Below are 23,870 nucleotides of genomic sequence, written 5' to 3' on the forward strand. Positions count from 1 at the left end.
TCGAGAGGTTTCTTTAAATGACAGCAATATGCCCGGATGACTGATCTGCCAGAAGGATTCTTTAGCATTGTGGAAATAAATGGCTATCAGAGAGAGACTGCTTTGAAGTTACCATTTGCAGCGCCAGGAGAACTTGGGCTGGATCAGTCTTTACTGCATTATTTTCATGGCAAGCTCTTTTTGTCCCATCTGAAGGGTTTCTTTGTGAGCAGTGAATGAGGGCGCATCTTGGGAATGATCTGATACTTCAAAAGATGATTCTTGTAGTTTATCTTGCAGTAAGCTTCTCTTCTGAAGGAAATGCTGCAGAGCCCTTGTACTGATCACAATGATAGCGTGCAATGTACCTTTTATCACTGGACTGTCTGCGCTATCACTTTTCAGTGTAACTCAGAAGCAAATCTGTGCAAGCTAGGACTTTTATTAATTGATATATATGGAGATATATGCTGGTTTTTATAATGCAACATTTTTTTCTGCAGACACTTCAGCTGGTCCTGCTGAAGCCAATGAAAGTTTGCACACTGCCTGGCAAAGAACTGACACGTTAGACTATTTTGGGGACAGCAAAATTGAGAATATCTTTTATGTTTAAGAAACAAAAGTTTCTGGGTTTTTTAAAAGTCTGGTTTCCTGTATTGAGTTTTCATGGAGGGGAAAAATAATTAAAAATTGCACATCAAAGCAGCTAGCCAAAGGTAAAAGCTACATTCAGAAAAGGAAAACTGATGGCCTGTTACACACTTCGTAATACACATTTAGTAATACACAGCTAATACACATTTAGTAAAAGTGTATTTTAGTAAAAGTGCATTTTAGTAAAAGGGCACTCAGCCTGGAGGAGCAAGGAAGACTGACATTTAAAACCATACCATGTTAGCACATTGTAAGCAACACTTGCCTATAGGTTTCTGTGTACCGAGAAAAAAGTTGATTTTGAAGGTGTTAAAGACTAAGTGCTTTAAAACCAATAGATTTTTAACTTAAAAAAGCCATGGTCATAGCTTTTTTTTTTTTTTTTTTAGTAAGAAAATAATGATAAACTAAGCTCTAGGTGTGTGAAAGCCATTATTCATGCCTATGCCTATATAATGTATTTGTCATTGGTCATGGAATAATTCAATTATTTTAATACTCTTTAGCATAGCTGCAATGACAACTGCATGCTGCATGAACACGGTACAAACTTGCATGTGGACAATCCCTTAGTCTGAACAACTCTTGTTCTCAAGGGTACTAACTAGTGGGTTTTGAAACATGATTTCTAGCATGCAAGTATTAAGATACTTGAGCAAGTGCAGAGCAATTCTGGCAATGTTCTCTTACAAGCAGGTCTTGATATGTTTTTGTCTCAGTAGATGCACTTATTTCTGGGACCTTCCTTCCTGCGTGGGCTACACGATCCTGGACAAACTGCTGCTCAGTTCTTAGATATTTTCTCCTCATTTTATGCAGAACTTCTGAAAAAGTGCCCTGCTGGAAGCCATACAGCACTGCAGATTTAGCTTAAAGAATTTTTTGGATCAGTAAAATCACTCACTGAAGCTGTTACTAAGTGATAACTGGGAAATGAAAAATTGCAGCAATTCAGGAACAACTTTTCTTTTCTTCAAAGCTCTGTTTTGAGTTACAAAATGATCAATCCTCACTGACCTCAGCAAAGAGACTCTTTCAGCTTTGGATTAGGCTACATCCTACAGGCAATGAAAAAAACCAGCCCCAAAACACAAGTTTGCATGTGTTTTATGTGACAAGGATACTTTCCTGTGTTTAGCAAGATGATGATATCATTTGCTGTTGCTTCCTGCTTTCATTCACTCTGAAGCTAGAACCCAGGATGTCACAGTTATGTCACACAACAATGGGAAGACTCTTACAGTAACTAATAATAACAATGGAAGGCTGGGTTGGACACAGCCAAGGTCTAGGGTGAGGTGTCCCTGCTCAGGGCAGGGGGGGTGGAACTAGATGATCTTAAGGTCCTTTCCAACTCAAATCATTCTATGATTCTATAATGTCAGCCAGCCTGATTCCTACAATACAATGTAAAATACACAGTGGGCTCCTTTCAGTTTCTTTTCTCAGCAGTTCTCCCTTTTCTGTCTTTACCGTAAGTGATACTGCCCCAGTAGCTGTGATACTCAAAATAGGAAATGGAAACAAAAAAATTCTTGAGAGGGCAAAATCAAATGACACTCAACATGCAGCACGGTTACTCTTCAGTACATGTCAGAGATGCTGTGGCAAGCAAACAGCAGCTGATTCTGGGGGCAAGGCCAGCAAGCATGGAAACAGGGTCAAAAAGCGAGGAGCTGGCAGGACTTCTGTACCAGCATTAATGCAGGAGAGGGACAGACTTCTTGGGAGTGAGCTTACGTACAAGCCAAGGACAACCTCGAGAACTGCTGGGAGAGGGGCAACAGTGGTAGCGGGCCTAGAGATACCGGAGGTGCCCTTTAACAGCTGCCTTGGGAAATAGCTGTGCTTCTGGCTGCCCGGTCCACTTGAGCTGCCTCCAGCACAGCACTATCTGGAATCATCCAGTAACATATGGGACCAAGCATCAAACCTATATTCACAGAGATGGAAAATCAGAGGCATGACAGTGTGGCATTTTCACAAGTATCTGTGTATTTTTCCAGGCAAGATACCCAGGATCAGCAAGACTTTTATCTTAAAATAAATGGATACTTCAGAAACTTTCACCCTGCCTGTCTGGCTTAATATGCAAAAAGATGTCAGTATCACGACAGAAGCTAGACTCACAGCATTTCTGAAAATTAGCACGTACCTATCCTTCAGTAATTTGTCATGATTTAATTTAGAACCAGTAATCAGTAATTGATTACTTGTACGAAGTAATCACCAGAACTTCAATCCTGCCTGGAAAGCAATTGTTTTTGGAGACACAAGTAACTTCAGTTGCAGAGACTGTTTTAGAAGCAGCATTATAATATGGGATAAAAAGCCAGGAACATAAAGAGTAAAGCACACTGGTGCATTAAAAGGAAAATAAAAGCCTCCAGAAACTTACCACTGAGGTAAGAGCCATCTGAAAACTGTAGATTCGTGCAAGGCCAAAGTCAGCTAACTTTATCTGCCCGCTGCTGGTTACAAGGATATTTTGGGGTTTCAGGTCCCGATGCACCACACGATGCGAATGCAGAAAATCCAGTCCCCGAAACAGCTGAAGCATCATATCCTAAATATGAAGAAGAATTCAACAGGTAATTATCAAGACAAGGTTGCAAACAAGCAAACTACCTGACATAATCTGCAGAACTCATTAATAAATATTGATTTAAATATGTGCATAGGAGATGGTAAAAACAGTTATTAACATAAAATAGTCAGGATGTTGCTAGAAACAGCTGACATCAACAGATGTCCTTATCAAGTTAATGTATTGTTTCTAGTTGAATTACTTGAGGTTGATTGATAGAAGTATAAAGGCTGGTCAACATACTTAAATAGCAAAAGCATCTCTGTAAATCCTGGGACAACTTCAAAAGTATGCTGTCCAAGTACGAAAAATACACAGCAGCTTTTTGCTCTTAACTTTAAACCACACATCACTTTGCATCTCACAAGTTTATGTTTTATCCTGCCAGAGCAAAGTGAAATTTTATCATTCATTTCACAGGCACAGGATCTGTTTCAATTAGAAAAGATGTTTAAATGACAAATTTATCAAGATTTAATGTTACGGAGAGGAAAAGTTTACTTGGCAAAACTTGTCGTATAGAATTTACTGAATAGGACAGAAAGTACCTTTAGATCAAAGTTTAGCACTAAATCAGTGTAATAATAACAGTTATTAAGTAACAGTTCTCATTTTGCTTTCTGTTTTGTTATAGTGGTGCAATCTTCTATGACATTTCCACAGCTGAAGAAATTATTTCATTTGTACTCATGTGTTCACATTAATCTTAGTAACATGAAGAGAATAAACCAACAGACTCAAAACTAAATACTAGAAATCCCCCTGAATTCCAAACTAGAAGGATACTGTCAACTTGAAAATTATATTTGCAAAACAGGCAGTTACATAAAGATGCTGCAACAAGTAAGAAACAAAAGGGATAAAGAAAAAAGTTATTTTCTGTATGTGCTTGACTTGAGTTCACAAAACTCCAGCTCTGTGTCTGCTGGTGACACACGCCCCTTCTGTCAGCCATGCAGCAGGGTGTCTGCCAATCCTGTAATTAGCAACCAAAATGTTTCTGGAGAGGTGGATGGCATGAAACATGAGAAAAGCGAAGATGGATAAATTGAAGTTGGTGGCTTTTGTTCTTCTCTATGGACTTGGACATGTTTCAAGTAAATGTCAAGGCACACTATTAAAAGGAATATCTGAAAATGGGTTTAAAACTACCTCAAAATACTCAACTTGATAATATTGCTTTAGCTGGATGCATTTTAAGATACACTTTACAGACATCACTATATAATTTAATACAAAATTTTTACTTTCATGCAATGTTTCTTGATCATCTCTACCAAAAGCATCATAAAATGTATAGCTATTGAGATTGGAAACTCTAATCTGATTTCTGATAAAACATGGCACATGAAAAACAACGGCACAATGAAAAACAATTTAGGCACATGAAAAACGAGGTGGTTGGTGACAACCAACATGGCTTCACTATGGGCAGATCATGCCTGACCAATTTGGTGGCCTTCTATGATGGGGATACAGAACTGACGGACAGCGACAGAGCAGCTGACGTCATATACCTGGACTTGTGCAAAGTGTTCAACACTGTCCCATACGACATTCTTGTCTCTAAACTGGAGAGACATCAATGTGATAGAGGACCACCCAGTGGATACGGAATTGGCTGGATGGCCACATGCAGAGAGTTGCAGTCAATGGCTCAATGTCCAACTGGAGATGGGTAATGAGCGGTGTCCCTCAGGGCTCGGCATTGGGACCGATCCTGTTCAACATCTTTGTTGGTGACATGGACAGTGGGATTGAGTGTGCCCTCAGCAAGTTTGCTGATGACACCAAGCTGTGTGGTTCGGTTGATACGCTGGAGGGAAGGGATGCCATCCAGAGGGACCTTGACATGTTTGAGAGATGGGCTAGTGCCAACCTCATGAAGTTCACCCAAGACAAGTGCAAGGTCCTGCACCTGGGTCGGGGCAACCCCAGGCACTGCTACAGGTTGGGCGGAGAAGAGATTCAGAGCAGCCCTGCAGAGAAGGACTTGGGAATGTTGGTTGATGAGAAACTGAACATGAGCCGGATTCAGTGTGCGCTTGCAGCCCAGAAACCAACCGTATCCTGGGCTGCATCAAAAGGAGCACGACCAGCAGGTCGAAGGAGGTGATCCTGCCCCTCTACTCTGCTCTCATGAGACCTCACTTGGAATATTGTGTACAGTTCTGGTGTCCTCAACATAAAAAGGACATGGAGCTGTTGGAGCTAGTCCAGAGGAGGGCCATGAGAATGATAATGGGGCTGGAGTACCTCCTGTATGAAGACAGGCTGAGAAAATTGGGGTTGTTCAGCCTGGAGAAAAGAAGCTGTGTGGAGACCTCACAGCAGCCTTCCAGTATCTGAAGGGGGCCTCCAAGGATACTGGAGAGGGACTCTTCATCAGGGACTGCAGGAACAGGACAAGGGGGAATGGGTTTACACCGAAACAGGGGAAGTTCAGGTTAGATATAAGGAAGAAGTTCTTTACAGTGAGGGTGGTGAGGCACTGGAACAGGTTGCCCAAAGAAGTGGTGAATGCTCCATCCCTGGCAGCGTTCAAGGCCAGACTGGACAGAGCCTTGGGCAACATGGTCTAGTGAGAGGTGTCCCTGCCCATGGCAAGGGGGTTTGAACTAGATGATCTTGAGGTCCTTTCCAACCCTAACCATTCTATGATTCTATGGCCATTTCTACGTATAGGATATAACTCTGCCAAACAGTAGTAACAGTGGGCTGCTCACAAAGTAATCAGTTATTATTTGAAGACTCTGATGATGGAGATATTACCATGGACCTATGGACGCTGTGACAGCATTTAATTATTATCACCTCTGAAGGATGGTGGTAAACTGAGAATCTCATTCCTTGTTAGCTGATGCCTTTTATTCCCTTTGTTTCCCCAGGAAAAATTGAGATCTGATAATTTTTATAACTAATATAATAGGGTTTGCACCTTTAAAAGAAGTACAAAAAGTGTATTGAAGCCTCTTGTATTTATATAATTTCTCTTTGCAGCTCAGAAACATACGGAAGAGCTAGGACTACAGCTCTGCAGGTTTCAGTCATCAGTGGAATTAATACGTGTCATAAATGCTCACTCTGTGCTACTATAACTTAAATCAAACTCCAACAGCCTTTGTATCAGTCTTGCATATGCAACAAACATGCCAAGCACTTTTACATACTTGGTTATCTCAAGTTAATTGTTTCACTGAATTTGGGCCTGATTTTTTTATTCCAGGTAGACATAATACCAGATTAAATAAGAAAATAATTTAAAGAATTTAAGGATTAGTCAGTAGACCCTGGCGAGTCCCTTTTGGGTGACATTTCTGCATCCGACTCATTAGTCAAGTATGTAAACTCATTCCTGCAGTTACCAAACATATCAAGAACATATTTTTCCTACAACTGACACTGATTTTGTTTCGACTTTCTTCCTCAAGTTGAGCAAATTCAATTCTGCTCTGCTAGATGCAAGTTGCAAGCAATGCCTTCAGTTTCTAAATTCAGAGTCTTCTCCCAGGCACAGGTGAAAAAAAGAAAATATTTGAAAATGGAAACTGGTATGTCTTTCCCTCCCCCCATAGGACTCAAAAGATGAATATAATTTATTGATGTTCTCTTCACACACAAAAAATGAGATGTGCTGCAGAAAAGTGTACCAGGGAAGTATAAAGTTAAGAGGTATTAGGAAGAAGTAAAACTGGGAAAAAAAGTGCTAGATTTCCTCTTCCAGGAAATTCAAAGTTAGGCCATACAGGTTATTCTCTAGTATTCATTCTGGACTGTTGATTATGCTCTTTTGCTATACCTTATTGCTTAATACTGCACGTACATACAGACTTCAGTTCAAAATTATCTTGGAAGAATAGCCCAAAGACTCATGTGTGTACAGAAGGGCATTTTGACATAAAAAGACCATTTGCTATTTGTGATTCTTTATTATCCTGTTTTGAAATTCTCAGCCAGTTATGGAAAAGAGCAGAAACCAAAATCACATGATACAGGCTTATTAGTATGCACTTTAAATACAAAATACCAAATCGTGCAGCTCAGAATTTGATTTTGTTTGTACAAATACATTTTCAATATCAAAGCAAACAAAAGAGAGAGCTTTTAAATTACTCTTATCCATAATGAATGATTAATTTTGTGCTGTACATAAGCCTAGTCAAAACCCATTAGGCTTTGCATTTAGAAAATGATTTCATATTCTTGGTCAGGCACTTGCAAGAAACATCAGACTCAGTCTGGGCTGTGTGTTTTCTTTGATACCGTAACTAATATCAGAAGATACTAACCTTTGCTAGCAAATTGGATAAAGGCCATAAACATGCACAAGCCAGATCACTAGCTAATTAAATCAGGATAATTCTACTCATCTAACAGAAAAGCATCCATTTGTATTACTGATGATTGCCCAAGACTATCTCAATTACCAAGGTCTAGAAAAAACTGCAAGAGAGGCTTCATGTGCCTCAAGGATTAGCTTGTACCATGTCTGCTTTTCCCTGAGAAATGTTCTGTGGTAGCTAGGCATACCATATGTTGGAATTACAGTTAAAATGATCAACTCTGCTAGACAAACAAGAAGATTCATGTCTTGGCAGATATGAGGAACAAGCTCCAATGAGTCATGATCAACCCTCTACTGACGTCTGTCAGACTTCTTTGGATATTTGATGTTTACAAACATAGACACAGAATAGCATCTGTTGTTGCAGATTAGAAATTTCTGCCATGCTTCTAATATCACAAAGCCCACAACGGTTCTTGCCCGAGTTGAAGATATATACATTATTTCACTGTGATTACTTTCAGATAAACGTGGCTTCACAATGTTTTCCCTTTTCAGGCTACATTTTCAATGTGGTCTATGCACAAATTTCAAACATTTATCTGTAACTCAGTTGAAAACTGAGCTATTTTGGGATGCAATGAACGAATACACTTTCCTTAGAAGCAAATACATAGCTTTAATTTTGTAAAACCCTCATAATGGAAACAGTTAGGAGCAACATTTGTTATGTAAATGCTGCATCTTTTGCCTGTTCCACCATACACAGTATCAGTGATGGCATTGCTCAGTCTGATATTTACTGAATTTATCAGCACTGAATGTCAGGACCAAATTACAAAGCAACACCATATTATGTTATGAGTGTCAACAATACACATAAATGAGTCCTGCATATTCTGCCTCTGGTGTCAGCGAAGATGGAGATAGGCTGGGTTAGGCTGAGCAGCCGCTGTTGCGCCTCTGCCACAGGCGAGCTTCATGGCTCACATCTCCCAACTCGGGGACAACAGGAGAAGAAACCCTTGATTTCATACAGACTTTTGTCTCCTCCTTGCGCTCTCCCCTCTTGACTCTACGCTTCACTGACCCCTCTTAACCCTCCTCCAGGTTCTGAACCATAAATCCCTTCCAAGCCATTGGTTTTCAAAATACCATTCTGATCCTTTTAAGAGTCACCCACCACCTTGACTTCCAGCTACAATATCTGTCAATTGCCTGCAATAACTTACTTGTTGTTTAAGAACAGCCCGATTCTCCAGAGTACTCTGCCTGCCTAATCCAAAAGACGATGGCATGGCTGTTGACCAAATAATTCAAGTAACTACTCAAGGGAAACGGAAACTATGGAGTTGTTTTGGGCGCTGGTGCCCAGGCACTGGCAGTTGGGGCTGCAGGGGTCTCTGTCAGGGGAGACCAGGGGCTGCCCCATGCCAGACATGTCCGGCTCCAAGAGACCCACCAAAGGGCACAGCTGGGCCTGTCAGCTAAGATGGCGGTGCCTCCACGAAAACATATTTAAGAAAGGGTAGAAAATGCTGGAGGGAAAGAGGAGGAGGGAACAAAAGGAGTGAGAAACAGCACAGGGAACACCAAGATGAGAGGAGGAAGAGGAGGTACTCCATGGTGGAGCAGATATCCACGCTGCAGCCCGTGGAGGACCTGCATGGGAGCAGGTGGATATTTCCAAAGGAGCTGCAGCCTGTGAGGAGGACCTATGCTGGAGCAGGCAGAAAGTGTAAGGAGGAAGGAGCAGCAGAGTGGAACCGCTATGGAGTGACCACAGCCGCTCACACCCCATGTCCCTGTGGTGCTCGGGGTGGAGGGAGCCAGGAGTGATGCGGGGCCTGGAAAAAGGCAGGGAAAGGTGTTCTCTGAATGCTTCCCTTCCCCCCCCCCCCACTATCTAATTAGCAACTAAATATCTGTCTTAATTGGCATTAAACTAAGACCATTTTCCCCAAGGTGAGTCTGTTTTGTCCACAGTATGCAATCTCCCTGTCTTATCTCACCACATAACCTTTTCCCTTGTTCTTTATTTTCTGTAGCTGAGGTGGGGGAAGGAAATCAGCGGCTGGGTGGAGGTTTGGCTGTTGGGCTAGGCTATCCCAGCATCCTGGTAAAGGTACAGATGCTAGATTTGGCCTTGGTAAAGGGGGACACAACAGGATGCAACCTGAAGGAAAACATGAAGAATAATATGCCTTCAGAGAAGACCTCCACCCAGAGGTAACATACACATTTGAATGGCTGCTCATTATGGGAAGCTCACATTTTTCCTCCATTGACTAGTACATGAAGAAAGAAAAACCTTCAACCAAACTGCCCTTGCTCATGGTGATAGGAGTTCCTAATACCAAAGAAAGTAAGCCTGTGAAAATCCACAAATATATATATGTGGTCATATCACCAAATAAAAGCAACACAGTACAGATCCTTGTCAGCTACAACAGACCCTAAATCTGCACTAACACACAGGCTTTTTATGGCTTTTTCTTTTTTTTTTCTTTTACCTGCCTATTCTCCTTTTCCTGCTCAATTTATGTGCTAAGACTCGATAAAACATAGCAATCTTTTGGAATGTCCTAACATTTCTCCTACTCCTCTGTGGAGTATCACACACACCTGCACAAGAACCTGCATCCTTTACCCAGACTTTCTATCTATCTGTAAAGTGTTTTTCTCTTTTTGCTGAGCAGAATGGAATGTCCCTATTTTGGATGGCAGGTGTTGGGACACTTGTCCTGAACATTTCCTGTTGGAGTGTTTGCATAAGAGACAACTGCAAGTGTAAGCAAAGGGGACGAGTTTTAGACAGCAACGTGTAATGAATCAGTCAGGCTAGTGCGACAAAAAGGCGCACTGCCTCTCACTGAACAGCAGGGCCTTCTCTGAGCAGATGAGGAGCAGGATGAGGCTTCCTTCGTATCTACACAATTATACAGAACCCCCAACCATCCAATTGCTTTCAATTTAAAGGGCATTTTTTAAACATGCTGGAATGAAAGTTTAAAGAGTTTTCACATTCTCTGGGGCCTATTTTTGAAGCAGAATAATTACAGCACTTCTATGGTTATACTTTGTAACAAACAGTCAACATTAATTAATGCCAAAAAAACAATGGCATTCCTGAGGAATTACACAGTACAGATACATGAATAGCAAAAGACATGATTAATGTTGTTACACTGAATCCCAGAGGCATTAGTAATAACGTAGTGACTCCTTGTTAAATGCAGTGATTTTCTTTTTTAAATCTTGTCCTCATGCTGGGCTGGGAACCCATCACACCAGCCCATCTAGAATGCCATGACTCTGATGGTGGGGGCAGAGAGGCAATTTGCCACAGCCTATGGAGCTACAGGATGCTCTTCTCCGTGCAGCTGGCTTGGTGCAGCGGCTGGGACAGAGTAAGAAGCAGACAGAACCCTGCCCTCATGCCCTTTTCCTTCTTCTTTCAGGAGAAAGCTATTCTGTTTGGTCTCCCTGCAGGGCATTCCAAAAAGCGAGGAGGAGGCTGCGCTCTTTGCCTTCACCTAGCCACACTATAGTCTCTCAGGAGTCATCCATGATCCAACCCAATATACACCCAGGATACAGAGCTCTTCCTCTGGCTTATATTGTGTGGTAGTTTATCTCAGAGTAGTCGTATTGTTTTGCATGAAAGCATTTACAGGGTAAGGGTCGTCCCTCAGAAGACAAGACTGCTGTGATATTCCTGTCAATTAACTAGAGTACCGAGAGAATGTGAACTTCACAGCATGTTCAATTTAAATATGTTCACTGTTTTGATAAGAGAACAATAAATCCAAATGACCCATTCACTTTGCTGTATTAATCAACCTTACTGTAGAAGACAAGATGTTCATTTTCTGTTTGTAGAATAAAATGCTGTGCAGAGAGAAAAATACAGCAAATTCATTCAGTGTATTATTAGGGAACTAATATCTGTCAGACTTATGTAATGAATTGGTCTAATAACTGTTGGTGTTTTGTATGCTGCTACCCTAAAGGTAAACAATTTGTAGAAAATTAATTGACAGTTAAATATTTTTAAAAATGAGGTAAAATATTTGCATAATTGTTTTTGAATTGTAAAATTATTTCAATCCTATCAAAGACACCTCAATACACTCAGGGTAGATTAAGGTATGTTTTAAAACAGATCCTGATAAACAGTTTCTGATCTATTTTAAACCACTTTTGGAAGAAAGAAAGCACAGCTCAGGCAAGTGATTCTGCTAATCCAATTCTTAGGATAAAGAACCCTACAGACATGCACACTCACAACAGTATTCGTGTATGTATATGTGCATTTTAGTATTTTGAATAATCTCATATTGAAGGCAATATTATCCACACTAGTCAACTGAAAAAGTATAAACAATGAATATAGTTTTGTTTGCTTGGTTGGGTTTTTTTTGTTTGTTTTGGGTTTTTATGGCTAGAACTGTTCATATAACAGTTTAAAAGATACAATACCTGAAGGACTGGAGTCTCTAAACCACTGTTTTGAAGACTATTTTCGTTGCTATTAGAAATAGTAAGGTATCCAAGATTAGAAAATTCTACATAAATTACTGTGGAATAAAGTAATCACTCAGTTAGTAGCCTAGTAAAACTTGCCAACGTCACTATTTATGCTTACAGGCTTGTCTGTGTATCATGAAAATTTTATGTCAGCCTCAAGCAAAATTATTGCAACTGTGAACAAGATTCAGGAAAAATGAAAAATTTTAACTGAATTATAAAGGTCCATGGTAGTCTTTGAAAAAGTTTGAGGCTGAACAATGCTATTGCATTGCCGTAAGTTTATGACTGAATTTTACACATGTATATAACAGCTGTCAATATAGCTAGGCACGATTTTCCTTTTATTGTTATACTCCTGTTTGTAGACTGAATTCAATTCATGGCTACCACAGCAGGTTTAACATGTTCTGCTCCCTTTGCTTAAACTCACCAACTGTCCCTTCTGAGTTAGAAGAGAACCACTGAATTTGTACTGCCACAGGATATCCTGACCAAGCGCCTTTTGGCATACTCCAAACACTACCCAACCATCAGTGCTCACCAGCAGCAAAGGCAACACAGTTAAGACTAGATTAACACAAATGGATGCACCTGATTGTGTTCAAGGAACTGTTCTGAGTAACCTTATGTGTGCCCTCCTTAAAACAGAGACCTGCATTAATATTTTAGAGGTCTTTAAAAGTGTCAGTCTTAGTACATGTCTGTTTTACCAGGATCTTAATACTGCCAGATTTGCATACTGATCTCAGTACTTGTGAAGCAAATTCAGTATGTGAAATGTGTACTTAACACCTGTGGGATACACATGTAGTTACACATATATAAGCATACATGCGGATACATTTCATTTCAGGCAGATCAATATTAATTTAAGTGTCTGTAAGTCTTCCCACATCAATTCCTCATTTTATAGCTCATCACCTGTCAAGTCAGTATGCAATATAGATCTTTCAAGTTTGACTTCATCAGCTGCAATTTTTTGTATTTGATGCAAAAGATTTGCATGGCTGAAAGGAAACCTATACAATTATTGTCCTACTTACTTATCTTCAGTGATTCAGTGTACCAAAAATTCCAATCAAAGTGGAATTACCAGACATGCAAATGAAACACATACATAACATTTTCTATCCGGCTTCTGGTATTTTTAAGAGAAAATACATGCAAATTAAATGAGAACAGAGGGGAATTTTGGTTTAACAATTTGACAGAAATTAGCAAATGTGATACCAAGACCTGTCCTGGTAATGAAATTTTTCCAGCAGGTAAATGTATCTTTGTGATCAACCATCTTTTTCACTCAAACCTTTCCACTCTTTGTGCCCAGTAGAATACACAACAGAAGGCACAGCTCGTAACAGAATTTATCAGTTTTTCAGCCTGTAGAAGAGAAGGCCACGTGGAGACCTCACAGCAGCCTTCCAGTATCTGAAGGGGGCCTATAAGGATGCTGGAGAGGGACTCTCCATCAGGGACTGCAGCGACAGGACAAGGGGTAATGGGTTTAAACTTAAGCTGGGGATATTTAGCTTAGATATAAGGAAGAAGTTCTTTACAGTGAGGGTGGTGAAGCACTGGAACAAGTTGCCCAAGGAAGCTGTGAATGCTTCATCCCTGGCAGTGTTCAAGGGCAGGCTGGAGAGAGCCTTGAGCAACCTGGTCAAGTGTGAGGTGTCCCTGCCCATGGCAGGGGGGTTGGAACTGGATGATCTTAAGATCCTTTCCAACCCAAACCATTCTGTGATTCTATGATTCTGTGACCTGAGCCCAGATAAGCAAAAAACCAGATTTTTTTTCCATGTATCTCTGGATGATATCATCACAGTTATGTACATCCCCATATACTCTGTGGGAAACTTTCTTTTATTACAAGCTTTTCATAAAACTGTATTTGAGACAGTCTCTCACAGCTCATCCTGGTTTGACAGTTTTTACCCCCCACTCTTTGATTCCTCATACCATCTGAGAAAGAGATGAGGACTAAAATGAACCAAGAAATCGCCCAAACTCTTTACTGGCTCACCCAGTTGGTTGAGACTTGAAACAGCCTCTGTGATTTGTATGCACTGGCTCTAAAGCCCGTTCTGGCACATGGCTGGGGATTGACAGCTATCAAAATTTGGTATCTAAGCATCACATCAGATCAAGCTGGACTCCTGGGGCAGAGCTTTAGTTTGAATACTGGAGTACACTTCTCATGTAATTTCAGCTTCTTTAATGGTCACTGTACTCGACAATGACTGATGCAGTGAGCCTCTTCCTTCTGGGGTAAATGCCAGACTTCCACTTGACTAAGTCAGTCTACTCCGGAGCACTGTGTACACTCCCCTATCTCTATCACCTCTCAGTAGAGTGTAGATTTTTGATTACTTCTAATAGTATGTATTTCCTTCTCTCATTGTTGGCCATCATTGTCATCTCCTCTTCATAGGCTTTGCTTCTGCATTCCCAAGCTGTATTTTGGGACATCCTAAGCATATCATCAGTTGTTTCAATCCTTGTGGAATCTCTCCTGATGTAATCAGAGAAATTAGTTCACCCAGAAAATCCACAAAGCTGGATGTGACTCCCTTCAACTAACTGAGTTTGCTTCTGGGAGGAGTTCACAGAATCACTGTCTCACTCCTTGCCAGAGCCTACAAACTACAGTACATTATCAACCATCGATGAACCGATTCTCCTCCAGAGCTGTCACACTGGTCCTTACGAGGAATGGTACCAAGAAACAAAACCCTTTCCCTGGAGGAGAACGCTGCTCAATCAGCACTACAGCTATTTACCAGCACCTTCATGATGCTGTTGGTCATAATAACTCTTTTTAATTTACTCAAGACTCCATGAAGGGTTAAAAACATGGCATATGTTGACAGCCAACACTCCTCACTAACAGGAAAGACACTTTGCTGTGGGGCCCAGATCTCAGCTTCTCCTTCCCTGCAGCTGTCTGTGGATAGCAGCTAATTGTATCCACTTGTTTAACCTCGGGGATAACGTCTGGAGGGGACCAAGTGCCACAAGCATACTTTTTTTTTCCCAACGGTCATTTCCTCTCTGGTGTAACTTGCATGACAGCATGTGACAAGCAGAAATTAATGGGGACACTGCTGTGCCAATACCTCTTGAATTGCTTTGACACTGGCTGCAGGCTGCCTGCTTGGCCACCCAGCCAAGACCTCACATGAAATGTGGCAAGGGGCCCACAGCTCTATTCACTAACAAGCCAGCTGGTCAGTGATTAGAAAGCTGAAACAATGCTGTGCACATACATCAAGAAAAATGCTTTACAAACAGCTTCGGACTTCAGAGGTAAAGTCTCCTAGAAAAGGAAATCTGTAAATTTATCATCTGGGGACTGCTAACTTTAGCTAACACTAGAGATAATGTGGAAGGCCCTGGAAGATGACTGTCCTACACTGTCACCTGAGCAGAAGAAGGGCTAATCTCAGAACAAAGACTAACATCTCAACATGCTCAATATCATGTGCAAACAGCTTAGACCACATGGATTCTGGTCCAGAGGAGCATTCAAATTATGCAAATACATAGAGATTTACAACAGACTACTCTTCCTAATGGTCTATCAACACCTTGGCAACATTATCGACATTTCTGCAGAAATTCTCATTGGATTTGTCTGCAGTGTGCCATCGAGAAGGATGAGATTTGTTTATACGCTGATACATAACAACAAAGGATGAGACTTTACAAGCATCCCAGGGGATTTGGATGACCAGATCTCCTACACCCAAGGCAGCTTTGATCATTTCAGCCAAGACTTTTGAAAACTGTCAAATCCTTCACTAGATACAAAAGGCCCAAGAAGACTGCTCATGTAATTTTCTCTCTCAGTTGCTTTTTTAAACAGCATCCACTAAAATTCATAGGTTCTTTATGAAACACCTACGTGACAACAAGAAAATAAGTCATGCTTTTTTTGAACTGTGAAAAAAAAGCAGTCAAAAGGATCCTACAGATTAGAAACCCAAACATCATTTAAAATCGATAGGGCTTGGCCACCTAATTCCCATGGATCCCTTGAACTTACAAACTCTGTCCAGCCATTTTTGTTTAATAGAAAACTTGTTTAAACTTATCACAGGCCTGCTCAATTTCCTGATACACAAGGAAATATATTTGTGACATATACAGATACATATGAGCTCAAAGCACTGTAAAAGAGGCTGGTATGACAGCAGTCACTTTTGTGAATTAGAAATTGGGGTTACTGTGGAGTTTGGACTTTGGGCCTAATTAATTTTGATTGTTTTCATCAGAAAAATCTCTAGGAAATCAGCATAGTCATGAGTAGCACTTGTGTGCTAAGGAAGAAGATGGCCTTATATTAGGCCCAACTAAAGCCCAGTGAAGTCACTGGGACTCTATCCATCAATTTTCAAAAAGACCTGAGTTGGTCCCACTACTTTTAAACATTTCCGTTCTCCTCCCACACTCATCGGGTCCAGCAGGACCTTCAGAAAGATGCAGCCAACCTTCTCTGAGATAAAAGTGCCGGCATGACACCAGACATCGAAATACAGCTATTCTCTAGAGTTAGACACTCCTTTAATAGTTAACACCTTTTATTAAAGATGTGAAGGAAAGTAAGAAGACAATCTCTTCACAATCCCTCCAAGGAATACATAATAAATAAAGCTCAGTTTTGCACTTTTTAGAAGCCACTCTTCAATTATTTTTTTGGTTGTAATGTACTTGCATGGCGGAAGCATTGTGATGCTCGCCAGTGCCGTGCAATGGCTCAATATCAGGGTGAATTACTACCTGAGCTCTAGCTACAGGAGTTCATTTAACTTTGCTGCCTCTCTTGCTCCATATTATAAATTCAGGGATAATGGTTAACTACTTCATGAGTGTGGCAAAGATTAACTGGTTAATGTTTGTTAAGTACTCCAAAGATCTGGAATTTGCTTTCAGTTATAAAGGCATGACAACCTTTAAGAAAACCAAGGATAAACACAAGAAGAAAGATTTCTTGGATATAAATTATTGGTGGAAATGGGCTTCAAGGAAGAGCCGAAAGGGTACAGTGGCCTACTGGAACCAGCTTAGCCAGGAGCCCCAGTCCAAGAATTGTACATATAGCTTTGCAATGCTGTTATAGCATTGTATGAATTGTCAAAAGAGGGATGAGAATCTTACTGATGCCTTAGTACACCTAGATCAAAAGTAGGGAACAAGATAATTGTTTCTTGGAAGCACTCAGCAAATTGAGTTGTTGTCCATATTTACTGTAGCGATTCATTTGCAATTCTGTTATGCTGAATTAAAAAATCAATAGCTCTTGAACCAAGAGCATTACAAGGGAAACCGGCACTTTATCCTATAGCCAAGCCATAATGAAGACGTCTTGCAAGAGGAGTCAAGCAAGTGCACAAGACCTTTTGTTTTCATCAAAAGCATGAGAAATTTGCCGACAGCACCAGACTTGGGGAATGACTGCTCATTCCATTCCACTCGCATGGCCCATCACTTTCTCCCTTCTTTTCTTTTAAAAAGTAGGGTTTATTTTAAGAAGTAGAATTTCTTACCTTTTCCTTTACTTCTTTCTTTCCTCCCTTCATGTTCCCTGTTTCCCTTTCCTGCCCCATTCCCCGTTCTGACCCTTCTCTTCCTGTCTTCACTGCACCCCATCCCACTCAGCCATTTCCTCTTCCACTGAACTCACTCTCAGGCCTTATGGTCCTACTCCACCTCTTTGGGTTGCTGCCTCCCACAGGCCAGGTGATTACCGAGCAAGGCAGGTCAGCAGAAGATGCCAGCTATTAGCATTAGCAGCTCATCTCAGATTTCTGATATAATAAACCTTAATAAGAAGTGATATGCTTGAGATGTCTGCTGCGGCTGCAGTGGTGGGAATGGTCCCACATATCTGCCAAGTCTCTCTGAAGTTCCATGAGCCATAGCCCCTCCAGTTCTGATCAAAATGACACTGATTTACATTAGTGTAAATTATTGTAAACCTCACCTTGTTTTCATTTGAACACTTGACTGGTTCTTAAAAAAGGAAGCATCTTCGACTTTTAGTGACACAATGAGTGACGAGCCTAGTTATTTCTCAATACTAGGACAATAGACAAGAATCAGCTCTGTTCTGGGGATGAGGGTGAGTCTTGGGGATGGGGGGAAAGGTGTAACATGAGAGTCCATAGTCTTCTTGGGAGGGGAGAAGATTGCCTCCAGTATCTTTTGAAAGTAAAGTGCCACAAATGATGCACGCGGCAAATGTAGCTTGTGACAAATGCATCATTGCTTCTCAAAAGGGTAACTTGTGACAAGCAAAGAAGTATGCTGCTGATTACGTAAGCCAATCTGGAAAAGAAAACTACACATCTCTTTGTGTATCTTCACTGCAACCGCTCATAGAAAACCTATGGGGATGAAAGTAGCTACAACCCTGACAAACTGGAGCACATACATTTGTGCTTTGCTGAATAAGGCCCTAGAAAGATAAGTCTTTTGTTTTCCCTATCAACAACAAAAATATTTACAAATCATACAATACAATATCAAATTCTATATTATTCCAAAATGACAGTCAATTAAGTAGAAACAAACTATATCTTCAGAAGGGCAAATGAGAGAGGCTAGGGATCACTATCAAAGGACTTCTGTTTTCTTTTGTTTATTAAATAGCAACTGTATTATTTACTGCAGCTTTGCAAGCTAGTGAGCAGCTGGGTGTAACACATTTCCATGCTGTGTAACCTCTCCTTATGCTTCGTTAGATTCCTTATCAGGACCAGAAGAAAAGAAATCTCTCTGTTATGCTTTTCCTGTGGCAAAGGAAAAGACAAGATGATGACTTTCCAGCTCATTTCACTTGTACAACATTCTCATCAATCACCATGGGGTAGGTCTTTGTTATTTTCACTGAAGGACTGTTCTTAGTTTTCTGTCACAATAAAGCGTGACTCCACTAATTAGCAAATCAAGGTTACCTCCACCACATTTGCAAAAGAACAAAATGCAAACATAAGGCTAAAGCTACTTCTGAAATATTTTCCAAGGCCCCAGTTTCACAGACATAAACCTAAGCTGAAATAGGTCTAAATTCTCTGCACTGAAATTAAGGTTAAAATCTGAAACACTCGGAGTAGTTGAGGTAAGGAAGCTAAACTAACCATTTCATCAAGAACCAAAAGTTTTCTGCTTGTTTTGCGACTTTCTGCTCCAGAAACCAAGCAAAGAAACTGTGGTTTATTTTTATTTTAAACTCCCTGTCAAGTATGCATCTCTTTGCAGTTTTGGTTCACTATAGCCCACGCAGCTTGGCCTCTGTTCTCCTTTTCCTATGTCTTCAATAAGCCCTATAGACATCAACAGGAATTATGTGAGCAAACAAAAAGCAAGAAAGGGATATATTCTAATCAAGGCAAAAACCTAATAAAAAATGCTTTGTAAGATGGTCTCTCCTCCTTTATGTTTTTATATGTCTTTTCCTTTTTGGTCTGTGTTGCTTCTCACCGAATGACAGTTATACACAACATACTATTGTAATAACAAGCATATGGCTCAGAGATCGCTGTTGACTTTCTCAAGTCTCAAATTAGACATTTTTATTTAAAATACATGAAAGACATCTGTATACTCTTTCATTAAATGCATTTTACATTTGTAACATCCTACGTATTCTCTTGGAACCATTTCCATTAAAATGCCGACTCTGGGTTTGGATAGCAAGCATTTCCTTTGTAACACTAAGGGAGGAGTATGTTACTGTCAAAACTTCTCTCTAAAAAGTCCTTGCTAAAATATTTACCCTGCTTGTCAGAACAGGAATATCTGAAGCTAATTCCAAATGAAAGAATATTTTAGAATGAATCATAAACTAGATGTTAAAAAAAGGCAACACTCTGCTATTCCGGTGCCCCTTCCCTGCTGTAAAACTAAACGAAAAATGACTCTGTTTGCATGCACAGAGTATTGTAACATTTCGGAGCCTTCTGAGATTCCTTAATTGCAGTTATGCAACAGAACTGTCACATCCTAAAACAAAGGACAAAAATTCAGCAGCTGAATTTATTGGCTTGAAAATTAAATGCTCTTAAGAGATGGCTAACATGTCTTCTTGATTATTTTTGGCATTTTAAAGTTACAGTGCAATGCTTCCTATTGCACAGACCAAAGAAGTGGGACATTTTAGAAATACTTGGAATTTTTATGGTGCTGTTTGTAAAGTCACATATTTAGCAACACTGAAAACTGCTGAGCAGTAACTTTCTTTGCAACTAACCCACTAATTTCAATGGTCCCTTTATGGTATAAGACACTGTTCAATATTAATAAAGATACAACATGACACAATGTTATAATGTGATGGCTTCTAATGAGTTAGCCACGATGGTAAAAAGCAGCTGCTTCTTTTAAGTGGGTATTCTCAAGGGTCACGATTTTCAAAGAAGGCAAATGGGATAAATTCTGTAGCCAGAACAGTCATGGTATTAGTAAAAAAAGAAATAAACAAATCAGTCCGTCAAACCTGTGATCCTCCGGAGCCCCTTTTCCAGGACTGAGTCAGTTTACTGGGATGACCAACTATGACACACTTTTGTGAATAGTCAGGAGTCGGGTTCCAAAGGCACAGATGCTGCTTACACATAAGTTTTGAGGGAAGACCACTTCCTCGCTCTGACAAAGCATTTAAACACAAGCAAAACGCATGTTTGTGACTAAACTGAGACTACGGAAACAATGGTTTCAATTCTTCTTTACTCTAACCTTGGAATATATCAGGTCATAGTATACGATAACAACTGGTTCTCCTCTGTTAGCTCCTCTAATTCACTGTCTTTCAACCCCACTTCTAAAGCTGGAGCAATCTGTTTACATAAAATTAAGCAGAAGCTTAAGTGCTTTGCTGGAGCAGAGCCTCTGCTCCCTTTGGGGTTTCTCTCTTAAGGTCTGCAGTTGAACCAGAAGGTTCAGGTATATATTCCAGCGTGAGTTTAAATGTACACTGACATCAGTGGTAGTACTGTATAGCTGTAATGATAACAGAGAAGTAAGAAGAACCTAAAATACTGATGTTTATGAGTCTTTGGATAAGACTTCCAACCAAAAAATTAAGGACAAATTTGATCTAGGAGCTAAAGCCATTGTAATTTGGTCTTAATTGCAAACTTTGGAGGAAAACAAATGAAAGGCTGCTTGCTAACTGATGCTAATAGCATTGCACCACACGTACCCCTGCAGGAACCCTAAGAAGCCCACAATTACATGACAGAAGGATTTGACCCATAGTTGCGCTCTGGGGTACCAACATAGGCAAATATTACAAAACCACGTCTGTTTTATTAGAACTACAAATAAATCAATCATTTTAATTTCCAAATATTTTCCCTTACTGTCGCACCAAGAGCAAGCAACAAACAGTATTTCTGTTATTTCTCTCATGTTTCCATTCTAAATTTTCTGTCTTCTGGCAGCTGCTTGCAAACTTACTAATAATGTGTGTCTTTGTTTGGGCTTCTTAAAAAGAAGGATATTCTCAAAATGGAAGAAAGCTCATTTTATCTCACTTTGAAACCTGAGAAACCTGTAACATGAACCATCCGCTGACTACAGAGCACTGATATATAAAGGAAGCAGTTGTGTAAATGTGTGAAGTGGCTGTGGTGGGGAAACAGCAGAGCAGAGGAGAAGCACAATTTTAGACAAATAATGCTGTTGTAGGATCTGATTATCATGACTCATGTTTAACAAGGTATTGTGTAAAGGCCAGCCAAAAAGGAGGGCCTATAATGGTGAGCCCTTATACAGTCAAGGGTTTTCATACAGTCTCTTCCATTAAAAGCTTACAAATAAAATGGACAAGACAGACCCCAGGTGGAGAAACGGTGTGACAGTTCCATGATGTTACTTTTTTATGGCAGTAGAGTCAGTTAGGAGGGGATAAGCAAAATTGGAAGAGAAGTGATGGAGAGAAAAGTTCTGGAGGGAGGGAAAGAATGGAAGATTGCTATACATTGTAAATACAGAGTGAAAGTGAGGTGAAAAAATGAAGATGGAAGGGACGGGTGGAAGAAAGGGATGGAAAGAAAATGGGACTAGCACAGGCAGAGAACACTGAGGTGAAATCACTGAAAGCTCTCTGAGTGTCAGAGGTTTTGGCTTTGGTTGCTCCAGCAGCAGAGTGTAGCTGGCTGATGCCACCGGCTGGTGCTTCTCCATACTTTTGTCCCTGACCAGAGGATGGGAAGCTGGAAGGAACTGTGTCTGTTCCGGTATCTGCAGGGGCAGGTGGGATGGAGGATTTCCATGTGACTCTGATCTGACACACTAGGTAGGAATGAGAGGTGCAGCCTCAGCTGGGCCTCATTCCTTCCCTGTGACTGTAACAGCCCTCATTCCAGCTTGCATATATCTGATGGTGAGCTGAAACATAAGCCTATGGGACGGACTCCAGGAATCAGCAGAAATACATGTGTGTGTATATATATACACACATGTGTGTGTATGTGCAGTATGCCTTCACATGTACACATACAAAATCAATCTACACCGAAGCACTCCCTAGGCACGGGAGAACTGGTGCTATCCCTTCTGTGTTCTTGAACTGTTGACTCTTCTCTCTCTTCTCTAAGCATCTGAGTTGCCAGTTCTGGCCTGTTTTGGCCCACAGCTATTTTGAGATCATGAACTTCATAGACAGTAGAGTGATGATCATTGAGTTTCCCATTCCCTTTCTCCCACTTGCTCAAATAGCAACATTTTTTTTGCAAATACGTCAGAGGACTTTTACAATAATTGTATGTATGTATGTATGTGTCTTATGTGCCTATATATATATAAATTTAAATTCTTAAAGCTAATTTTAAGTTGTAGATATGTGAACATGCAATACAAAAAAATTCCACCCCTATCCATTTGTACGGAATGTTGTTCTCTGGCATAAGCTAAATACATCTGTTACAGAGGAAAAGAAACAAACTTGACATATCTTGATTAAACCAGTGTGCCAATAAAGTAACATGCTCAAAATTATTTTTACTGTGGGATAAAATAACCTGCCTATTCACTGGCATATAAGCAGTGCATACAGCTAGTGCAAGCGTATTACATTCCTCTTGGGCTGGAATAGAGAAAACAGTTTTACAAAGAGTAATTTATTTGTTTACTATATTATCTTCTATCAGCTATGAGTTGTCTGTGGCCAACTTCTAAATTATTTTACACTACAGCTGTATATTTGCTGTGAATAAATACGGACACTGTGTGAATATTCTAGTATAGAGAATCTGAGTTGCAGTAACTTGGGTTGGCTGAGATGGGAAAGCTATCCTGGTGCAATGCTTGTCCCAGATCAGCTGAGTTCAACCCTTAGAATCTAGAGTTCAACAAGAAAAAATACGTTGGCCAGGCTTCCCAAATATCTACCTTGTCACAATTTGCGTCATTCTGTCTCCCCTTCCACATCTCTGTGTGTTTGTTTTGGGGTGAAGTATAGCTTTGTGGGTATGCAGAGGCATGGGGCCTGATTTCCTCCCACTGCAGAAACTACTGTTAAGAAAGCAATTCCTATCTGCTCCCACCAAAAATCAAGAATGGCTCTTTGAACGTCTCCTCTTTATCTCACAGCTGCTGCAGTCTAACCTTCAAATCACTTGTCAAAAGTGACATATGGCTTGTAAGCAAAATTCAGAACATGGGTAAATCCAAACATTTCAGTCTATTGTTCTGCCACTGCTTTACATGCACCATAAGCTGCAACAGCTTTCTCTTAATTGCTTTAACTGCGGCATCTCATCTTTGATGAAGAGAAAGACTCTGAAAACAAGAGTGATGCTTCTGCTGATCACTGAGGTAGGACCT

The 23,870-nt window shown here is 40.4% G+C and overlaps 1 protein-coding gene across 2 annotated transcripts in view; it reads right to left on the reverse strand.

Annotated features, from left to right (window-relative positions):
- Window positions 1-23,870, reverse strand: part of CDK6 (cyclin dependent kinase 6) — a 140,179-nt gene that overhangs the window by 77,628 nt on the left and 38,681 nt on the right. For both annotated transcript variants that reach the window (XM_030501774.1, XM_030501854.1), the window contains exon 4: window positions 3,035-3,202. In XM_030501774.1, coding sequence (XP_030357634.1) covers window positions 3,035-3,202 — 168 coding nt within the window. The remainder of the gene's footprint in view (window positions 1-3,034; window positions 3,203-23,870) is intronic.

Source organism: Strigops habroptila, chromosome 1, assembly GCF_004027225.2.
Source record: "Strigops habroptila isolate Jane chromosome 1, bStrHab1.2.pri, whole genome shotgun sequence".
Classification (NCBI taxonomy): Eukaryota; Metazoa; Chordata; class Aves; order Psittaciformes; family Psittacidae; genus Strigops; species Strigops habroptila.